Source organism: Carlito syrichta, unplaced genomic scaffold (genome assembly GCF_000164805.1).
Source record: "Carlito syrichta isolate Samal-C Ts95f unplaced genomic scaffold, Tarsius_syrichta-2.0.1 Scaffold308864, whole genome shotgun sequence".
Classification (NCBI taxonomy): domain Eukaryota; kingdom Metazoa; phylum Chordata; class Mammalia; order Primates; family Tarsiidae; genus Carlito; species Carlito syrichta.
This window is the reverse complement of record NW_007252960.1, coordinates 498,263-508,356: the sequence shown is the minus strand read 5'-3', so window position 1 is coordinate 508,356 and position 10,094 is coordinate 498,263. Positions and strand designations below refer to the sequence as shown.

The window sequence follows — 10,094 nt, the reverse complement described above, 5'->3', positions numbered from 1 at the left end:
GAGACAAGGTCTTGCCAAGTTGCCCGGGCTGGCCTTGAATCTGCAGGCTCAGGCAATCCTCTTGCCTCAGCCTCCCAAAGTGCTGGGATTACAGGCTGAGACACCAAGCCCAGCCTTTTTTTGCTTGAGTCATGGTCTCAGTCTTGCCTAGGCTGGAGTGCAGTGACATGATAATGGCTCACTGCATCTTTAAACTCCTGGGCTCAAGATATCCTCTTGCTCCAGCCTCTTGAGGAGCTGGGACTACAACAGCATGCCACTGCAACCAGCTAATTTTTTAACTTTTGTAGAGATGAGGTCTCACTATGTTGCCCAGGCTGGTCTCAAGCTGCTGGTTTCAAGCAATCCTCCCATCTTGGCCTCCCAAAGTGCTGGGTTTATAGGCATGAACCACCACACATGGCCAGAACCAAATGATCTTTGAAAGACAGCCTCACTTCAGCCTTCAGCACACTCTTCCACCACAGTGAATGCATACCTACTACTAGGGATACGAACCAATTCAAATTCAGTCAAGAGTTCGTAACAAATCATTTACTAGGCAGGCACGATGGCTCAAGCCTGTAATCCCAGCACTTTGGGAGGCCAAGGCAAGAGGATTGCCTGAGCCCAGGGGTTTGAGACCAGCCTGGGCAACTTGGTGAGACCTCGTCTCTATATCAAAAAATTAGCTGGGCATGGTAGCATGTGCCTGTAGTTTCGACTACTTGGAAGGCTGAAGCAGAATTGCCTGAACCCAGCAGGTTGCTGTTGGGGTGGCTGAGTGAGCCACTGCACTCCAGCATGGGCAACATAGTGAGACTCTGACTCAAAATTTAAAAAAAAAAAGTCATTTACTGCCTCAGAATATAGTTGACCATTGTGCAAACTCTAACAGTCTACTTTCCCAAGTTTCTGGTCTTAGTCACCATAGAGAAGTAAATCTATAGAGGGTGAGGAGAAATGTGGAGGAAGGTGAAAAGGCTGATGAAAGACAAAAGTTATGTTCCTGTCCTCAGCAGGCAGGATCCAACAGAATGTCTCTAGAAATGATTTGACGTCAATTGCCCTCACCACATGTATGCTAATCCAGTGACTCATGAGCCTGGGTGACCGCCAAGACCCTCACAAAATAAACAATCTCAGCATGAGGACCAAGACAGTCATGTGTTTCCTAAGTTCCCTGGTTGATTCCTAAGTTCCCTGGTTGATTCTCAGGTGACGAGGCCCTGCTCTTCTACTTTAATGACAGACACAAAAGTGCTAATATGAGAATGATGGTTTAGAGCAGATGAGGAAAAGGGTCACATCACAGGCCTTCAAATCACACTGGCATGATCTGGAATGCCAACAGCACATACACTCGAAGCAAATGTTAACTTTAATAACAGACAACACAACTATAGAGAAGTACTCTGTTTTTCCTTTTTATATTAGCAAAAACACATAAGAACAATTAAAAAATAGTCTTTCTGCAAACCACTGGCTCTTACACCAGGCACATGCATCAGAATCACCCATGGAAGCTTTAAAAAACATTGCAGTCCAGGCCTATACTTGGAGAAGCCTGCAATGGGGGCAGCACCCGAGTATTTCTGAAACGCTCCTCAGGTAGTTCTGCTGTTCTGGCTGAATTGCTGACTCTAGGTTGACGGGGGCACAGCAGTTTTTTTGGGCCGCTGTTTAGGGGTGTGGAGAGCTTTACTCGTAGATTTACTAAGAGTGGCAAAAAACTTGGTCCCTGGTTTCTTTGGAGTCTGTTTCAGGTCTTTTTTCCCCAGTGAAGGCTTTCTTTCTTTCTCCATCTCTTCTCTGACTTTTGGCTTCTTCCCTGGGCTTTTCCCTGGTGTCTCAGGTGCTGCAGCTTCTAGGGTCTCTGAAACTGGCAGAGTCTTTCTCTTCTTTCCACGAGGTGTGCTCAGGTCAGGACTCTTTTTTGGAGGCTTTTTTCCCATGGAAGGTTTTTTGACCTAGAAAAAAGAAGCGTGAAAAAAAACCACAAAGCCTGACACTCTGTTACTGCCTTTTTAATTTTATTTATTTATTTATTCATTCCTTCATTCAAGTCGGAGTCTCATTCTGTCACCCAGGCTGGAGGGCAGTGGCATACTCACGGCCACCACAGCCTCAACCTGCTGGGCTCAGGCAGTCCTTCCCCTGAGTTCAGGCAATCTTCTCACCTCAGCCTCCCAAAGTGCTGGGATTATAGGTGTGAGCCACTGCACCTGGCCTGAGTTACTACTTTTATTAGTTAAATTCCTAAAGGTATGCCTCAACATGATGAAAAAATAAGAAACAGTTTCATGTTTTGCCTCACAGAAGTTCTGAAAGCTGTATTCCACTATTAAAGATGACAGAAACCATCCTTCCTTCTGGTTGAGGGTAGGGACTCCTGGCATACCACTAGGAGCATCACTGGAATACCAATAACCAAGTCCTGACTCTTCTTCACTTGCAGTTGCAAACCCCTTGCACATGGCTTAGGGTGGGATTCCCAAAATCGTGTGTAAAAACTAACCGAGGTGCCTGTTAGAAAAAGTCATTTCTCAGACCAGGCACGGTGGCTCACGCCTATAAGCCCAGCACTTTGGGAGGCCGAGGTGAGAGGACTGCCTGAGCTCACAAGTTCAAGACTATCCTGAGCAACATGGGGAGACTTCGTCTCTACAATAAATCAAATAATTAGCCAGGCGTAGTGGTACATGTCTGTAGTTCCAGCTACTTGGAAGGTTGAGGCAGAAGGATTGCCTGAGCCCAGCAGGTCAAGGCTGTGGTGGCCGTGAACGTGCCACCGTAGTCCAGCCTGGGTGACAGAGACTCCAACTCAAAAGAAAAAAAAAGAAAAAGTCATTTCTCAAAGTTAAGCCAGAAGTTTTATGAAAGGAGTGCTTCCCATGCAGGAATCCTGGGGTTTCCGAGCAACCCAGGTGGCTGCTACTGATGCTTCAACGACAGCATTCTATCAACATACTCTGTTCAATATACAAGTGGATTTAAAGACAAAAACAAACAACAAAACTATGGGCTTACTACTGTGGAAAACTTAACCACCAAAGATGTTTTGCAGGCTGGGTGTGGTGGCTGAGGCTAGAGGACTGCCTGCGTCTCCGGGTTTGAGACCAGCCTGGGCAACATGGTGAGACCTCATCTCTACAATAAATCAAAAAATTAGCCGGGTGTGGTAGCGCGCGACTGTAGTTCTGGCTACTTGGAAGGCTGAGGCGGAAGGATCACCGGAGCCCAGCAGGTAAAGGCTGCAGTGGCCGCAAGCGTGTCACTGCAATCCAGCCTGAGACTCCAATTCAAGAAAAAAAAAAGTTTTGTAAACTCTGTAGTCACCTGCCTTTCACCATCCCTCTTATTCCCTGCCTTTCCCCATGAGTATGTATTAAAAGTTGAGTATCATGCCCTTTCTTCAATTCTGCTATCCTACAAACTTATAAACAGATGATTCTAAAACCTATTATACAGCTGATGTTGATTTAAAGTATATTTAAAAACTCAGTAGCACCTTAGATAAAAATCTTAAAGATTCCAATTAATCTGAAGTACAAAATAGGTCAAGTGTGGTGATAGCCCTGGGACTAGGACTCTTGCCTATAGAGGCCTGTGTGAGTCTTCTCTGGATACAGGGGAAATACAGCCCTTTCATTCATAGGGACCTATCACCCTCCCTTATTCTGAGATATCACCCCCCTGATAATCAGATAGATACTATGAGTACAAGCATTTTTTTTTTTTTAAGTCAGAGTCTTACTCTATTGCCCAGGCTGGAGTAGAGTGGCACACTCATGGCCACCCCAGCATCGACCCCTGGGCTCAGGTGATCCTTCCACCTCAGCCTTCCAAGTAGCCAAAACTACCAGTGCACACTACCCTGCCCAGCTAATTTAAAAATATATATATATTGTAGAGATGAGGCCTCACCAAGTTGCCCAGGCTTGTCTTGAACCCCTGGGCTCAGGCAATCTTCTCACCTCGGTCCCAAGCGCTGGGATTACAGGCTTGAGTCACTGTGCCCGACCATGTACAAGTCTTTTTAAAGAGGGAAGAATAAGCGCAATTCCTTTAAATACCTTCTCTGAAACCCATGAAGTCAGATTTCTGCTAAGAATCTTTGGAGGCATTGCTCTGGAGGGTTTTAGAGGCAGGAACCAGAACCCAAGTTGGCCACGCTAAATTTACCAAGATTAACCATTTGCCACTCCAGGACTCAGCGTCAGAATTAAAATAATATGCCCAAATTTCCACTCTGGTCTGCTTTTTAAATCCACAGGTAGTATTTCTTTGAATTAAAAATATGATCAAATCCCCTTTAACTCCAAACTACACAAAAGGTTGTGTTTACTATACATCACTCCAAAATTCCTTTGTTTTTTTAGAGACAGGGTCTCACTTTGTCACCCAGGCTGGTGGACAGTGGTACAACTATAGCTCATTACAGTCTGTGACTCCTGGGATCATGTGATCCTCTTGTATCAGCCAGTAGTTAGGACTACAGGCATGCACCACAACTGGCTAATTTTTTGTAGAGATGAGGTCTAGCTATGTTGCCCAGGCTATTCTCAAATTCCTGGGCTCAAGAAATCCTCCCATCTCAGACTCCCAAAGAGCTGGGATTACAGATGTGAGCCACTGCACCCAGTGGCTCATGCCTGTCATCCTAGCAACTTGGGAGGCTGAGGCAGAATGTTCACGCGAGCCCAGAAATTCGAGACCAGCCTGGGCAACACAGAGAGACCCCCATCTAAAAAAAAAGTAAAGTAAATCATGATAACCATTTTTATTGTTCTTGGGGTCTACTCTAGCATTTGATCCTCTCGCCTCAGTCTCCCAAGTAACTAGGACTGCAGGTGTGTGCCACCACACCTAGCAAATTTTTAAAAAATTATTTGTAAAGACAAGGCCCAGCCGGGCTCGGTGGCTCAGCCTGTAATCCCACGCCTTTGGGAGGCTGAGGTGAGTGGATTGCCTGAGCCCACAGGTTCGAGACCCGCCTGGGCAGCGAGACCTCATCTCTACAATAAATCAAAAAATCAGCCGGGCGTGGTAGCACATGCCTGTAATTCCGGCTACTTGGAAGGCTGAGGTGGAAGGATCGTCGGAGCCCAGCAGGTCGAGGTTGCGGTGGCCGGGAGTGGCCACGGCCCTCCAGTCTGGGCGACAGAGTGAGATTCCAACTGAAAAAAAAGAGAGACAAGGCCCAGGCCATTCTCAAACTCCTGGCCTCAAGCAATCCTTCTGTCTCAGCCTTCCAAAGTGTTGGGATTACAATGTGAGCCACTGTGCCTCATTATTTCTCAACAACACTCAGCACAGTGCCTGCCTGACATACAGTGGCCACTGAACCAGTCCAATGTAAATATTAGTAGCAAAAGTACCTCCCCATTTTCTTTAGCTGGAGTTGTTCCTATTGGTACCAGTTGTGGAATTTCATCTTTGGATTCCTTTGTTACTGTAAGCTGGGCTTTCCCGTTGCCATGTTTTTTCTTCCCACACTCTGGGGTCTTCTGGGATGGAGTTTTCTTCATTGGAGCACCACCAATTTCGGATGCCATTTTACCTTCAGCGACGGACGCAGCCTTTTTAGCCTTTCTCCTCAACCTTTTGTTTCTGTTCTTCAGCCTCTGTTTTTCACGTCTTTTTTCTGTCCGATTTTTCTTTTCCATCTACCAAAAAAAACCCACATTTAATTTTAGCAGAAAATGTTCTGTTGATAAACAAATAGCATAGATTTAGCACTTTCAGCTGAGTACTCAGAAGCTCCTTAGAGGCCCTTGACCTGCACACAGAAAACAAATGCCCTTACCAGTACTGGAACCTCAACCATACTTTGTTTTTGACTCAGAGCCAAATATGCACTTTATGCAGCAAACTGTCCATTGGTGTTTCAGAATCTGGTTATCTGCAGTATGTAAGTTAACAGTTTTGTGAGAGCCAGTAATGTTTAGAGGGGAGTAAAGAATAACCCTGACTTGTACAATATGGTTTGTGAACTGTACTTCACCTTGCTTTTTTTAAAGAGATGGGTCTTGTTATGTTGCCCAGGCTATTCTCGAACTCCCAACCTTAAGTGATCCTCCCACCTCAGCCTCTCAAAGTGCTGAGATTACAGATGTGAACTACTGCACCTGGCTTGTGAATTGCATGTTTCCTACCTCAGATAGTGGTTAAAAGTTAAACCAGTAAAAACGTACATAGCTAGAGGTCCACTTTCCTTATCACAGAGTACTGTTGAATGAAATCTCTAAGTGTCTAAATTCCCTTCTAACCAATAATCCCAACATCTTCACAATGACCTCAACTGAATCTGCTGACAAATGACAAAAAAATTCACACTTGTTGCTTTCAGTGATAGCTGCCTACACTATTCTGGATCACCTTCCCAGTGAAAACAAGCTAAAAAAAAAAGGGCAGGGTAAAATATTTAAAGTAAATTTTTTTCTCCCATAAAAGCACAGATGAGTTGGTCGCACTCTAAGCCATTCAAAATGAGGACCCAAAGGAGTAGGTGAACACTCAAAGGATTTGCTGATCCTTTTTCTTACCAGCCAAGTGGGAATGGAGGGATGAACTATGGAGGGGTTCTAAGAGGCAACCCTCCTCCTCTCGAGCTGAGTCCTCAGAATCAAGATGAGCAGGAAGCAGAGCATGCAGACGCGCAGCCCCGACTTGGTCTGAGTCACTAGGGAACTTCCAGCCTGGAATGTGCCTCCTGGGGGTCCCAGCTAAAGGAGACCCAAGGTACACAATAGAAGCAAACCCAAAGTTCTTTTCCGAAGGCACCTCCATCCTAGTCTTTACACTGTTCCTACAAGTGCCATATACTAACTGATCACGCCACTGGAGCTCCCAGTTCTAGAAATTCCATTTTCAAATGCAATAAGGAACCAGCAAGTAGAGGTAACTGCTGCAACAAGACTTCTCCAACTGCAATTTTGAGGCATCTCTAAACTGTTTGCAGATTTAAGACGAACTACTAGTTTATAAGTAACAGGAAACCAACAAAGGGACAAAGCCAATATGAAAAAGAACAAGGTATGTAACTTCTAGAAGTTAATAAAAGCCAAAATTAATAAAACTTACTGGACATGATGAACATGGCTTAAGAGAGAACGCGCCAGGAGATCAGTCTAACAAATAGCAAAAACCCGAATGTTCCTTCCTTCTGAAAGCTTCTTTGCTAAAGTAGCCCTGAAAACCTACAAACCTAACCCCAGGGGTTTTCTGTTAACCTAATGTAACCTTAAACCTTGCCCACCCATGACAAAGTACAGCAGGTCCTCGAATAATGCTGCCTCCCTCATTCCATTATAACTTCAATTCCTAGCTGGGGCCCCCATGTGTGGTTTCTACATTCTCCTCATGTCTGTGTGGGTTTTCTACAGGTGCTCTAGTTTCCACCCCTATCCCAGAGATGTACATGTTAGATGAGCTGCTGTGTCTAAATCGTGCCAGTGAGTAAGCGTGCCTTGTGAAAGGGTGGTGCCCTGTCCTGAGTTAGCTCCTTCCTGGTACCTAAGCCCTAAACTGCCAGGGTACACTCCAGCAACCTGTGACTCTGAACTGGATATAACTAGGTAAATGATTATCATCTCTGTTTTGCTCACTTTCTTAAATGTATGTACAGTTCCCATTTCAATAGTTAATAGTCTGTATTTAGAAGTCTGGTGTTGGCTGGATGTGGTGGCTCACGCCTGTAAACCCAGCACTTTGGGAAGTAGAGGCGAGAGGATTGCCTGAGCTCAACTTCAAGATCAGCCTGAGCAACCTCGTCTCTACGATAAATTAAAAATAATTAGCCGGGCATGTTGGCACATGCCTGCAGTTCCAGCTACTTGGAAGGCTGAGGTGAAAGGATCACCTGAGTCCAGCAGGTTGAGGCTGTGGTGGCCGTGAGCGTGCCACTTCACTCCAGTATGGGCGACAGAGTGAGACTCCGGCTTGGGAAGAAAAAAAAATTTGACATTGTATTTGTGACTAGAAATATGCTCGAGAAACTTTAACTCTTGTTTATATCAACGAGCCTACAAAATTGGTTTCATGTAAAGTAGTAGTTTCCAAGAACCTACCGAGGGCGTTAAATGAGGACTTACTGTTGCTAATAAAATTAATTTTTTTTTTTTAGCTGGAGTCTCACTCTACCACCCAGGCTGGAGTGCAATAGCACGCTCACAGCCACTACAGCCTTGACCTACTGGGCTCAGGTGTTCCTTCTGCTTCAGTTTTCCAAGTAAATGGAACTACAGGCATGTGCCACCATGCCCAGATAATTTTTTGATTTATTGTAGAGACAAGGTCTCACCATGTTGCCTAGGCTGGTCTTGAACCTGTGGTCTTAGGCAATCCTCTAGCCTCTGCCTCTCAAAGTGTTGGGATTACAGGCATGAGCCACTGTGCCCAGTCAATGAAGTCCTACTCCCTTTTCTATTCATTGGCGTCTCACTTTGTCGCCCAGGCTGGAGTGCAGTGGTACACTCATGGCCACCCCAGCATTGACTTGCTGGGCTCTAGCAATCCTTCTGCCTCAGACTTCCAAGTAGCCAGAACTACAGGCATGCGCTACCATGTCTAGCTAATTTCTTGATTTATTGTAGAGACGAGGTCTCACCAAGTTGCCTGGGTTGGTCTTGAACTCGCGGGTTCAGGCAATCCACTCGCCTTGGCCTCCCAAAGTGCTGGGATTACAGGCTGAGCCACCGAGCTCAGCCTAAAGTTGATTTTAACAAGCCTTTTTTTTAGTCGAAGTTTCACTCTGTTGCCCAGGTTGGAGTGCGGTAGTACACTCATGGCCACTGCAGCCTCAACCTGCTGGGTTCAGGCAATTTTTCTGTCTCAACCTTCCAAATAGCTAAAACTACATGTGAATGCTACCATGCTCAGCTAATTTTTTTTTTTTGAGTTGGAGTCTCATTCTGTCACCCAGGTTGGAGTGCAATGGCATGCTCACGACCACCCCAGCATCAACCTGCTACGCTCTGGCAATCCTTCCGTCTCAGCTTTCCAAGTAGCTGGAACTACAGGTGTGTGCTACCATGCCCAGCTAATTTTTTTTGATTTATTGTAGACCTGAGGTCTTACCATGTTGCCCAGGCTGGTCTCGAACCCGTAGGCTCAGGCAATCCTCTCACCTTGGCCTCCCAAAGTGCTGGGTTTACAGGCTTGAGACACTGCGCCTGGCCATTTTTTAAAAATTTACTTATTGTGGAGACAACTCGCTGTTGTTCAGGCTGGTCTCGAACTCCTGAGCTCAGGCAATCCTCTTGCCGCCACCTCCCAAAGTGCTGGGTTTACAGGCATGAGCCACCATGCCCGACATAAACCTCTTTTTTTTTAGCTCCTCTTTGCCTCAGCAAAGGCCCCTTTCAAAGCTAGCCCCTTTAAAACAGATTAAAAATTAAAATACCTAACTTATCAGCAAATTCAGGACATGTCTATCTTAATATACATCACTCACACCAACATTAATCACTTCCTATGTCAAATGGGAACAGTGAACCAAAAACACAACCACCAGAAAACCATAAAAGATACTTGAAAGTTAAGCAGAAGTGGCAATCTGGCTCTCCCTTCTGGGGCTGAGTTGCTACCCTTGATTCATAACACTATCAACTATTTAAAATTCGACTCACGTTTTTCTTCTGAAGAATTTTTCTGGTGGCTTCATTCCAGTTGGTGACAAATGAAGAAAAGATGGGAAGGGCAACCGATCTCTCTGTTTTCACAAATAGGAGCTTCACGCTCTTCCACTTCTGAAAAAGAGCAGAGCACTAGCATCTACACAGACTTTGCCTTCTTAAATCAACAACCAGCTGATGCACCTGCAGTACTGTACCTCCGGCAATTTTTCTGAGAGCTCTTTCGTGACAGCAATGATGTTTTCCACGATGTGCTGGATCTGCATTCCGGTGTGACCGACACGGATAGTACTGAAATAGCACCATGTTAGACAAGAATTTAAAATAATTTTTCAAAATAAAGCACAGGAGGCATTGAGAAAGATGAATACATAACCTTAAGTTTTTTTTTTGTTAAGGTAGAAGCATTAAAATCTTCCGGTTCTACATATATATATATATATTTTTTTTTTTTTTAGTTGGAGTCTCACTCTGTCA

General features: G+C 45.1%; 1 protein-coding gene across 2 annotated transcripts in view; it reads right to left on the bottom strand.

Moving 5' to 3' along the window:
• Nucleotides 1-1,390: 1,390 nt before the first annotated feature.
• Nucleotides 1,391-10,094, bottom strand: part of RSL1D1 (ribosomal L1 domain containing 1) — a 15,146-nt gene continuing 6,442 nt past the window's right edge. Inside the window, exons 6-9 of one of the 2 annotated variants that reach the window (XM_008066233.1) lie at nt 9,815-9,908; nt 9,612-9,731; nt 5,361-5,648; nt 1,391-1,949 (exon numbers count right to left, since the gene is read on the bottom strand). In XM_008066233.1, coding sequence (XP_008064424.1) covers nt 1,623-1,949; nt 5,361-5,648; nt 9,612-9,731; nt 9,815-9,908 — 829 coding nt within the window. In that variant the 3' untranslated portion in view covers nt 1,391-1,622. The remainder of the gene's footprint in view (nt 1,950-5,360; nt 5,649-9,611; nt 9,732-9,814; nt 9,909-10,094) is intronic. The other variant, XM_021716662.1, reaches the window with a different exon arrangement.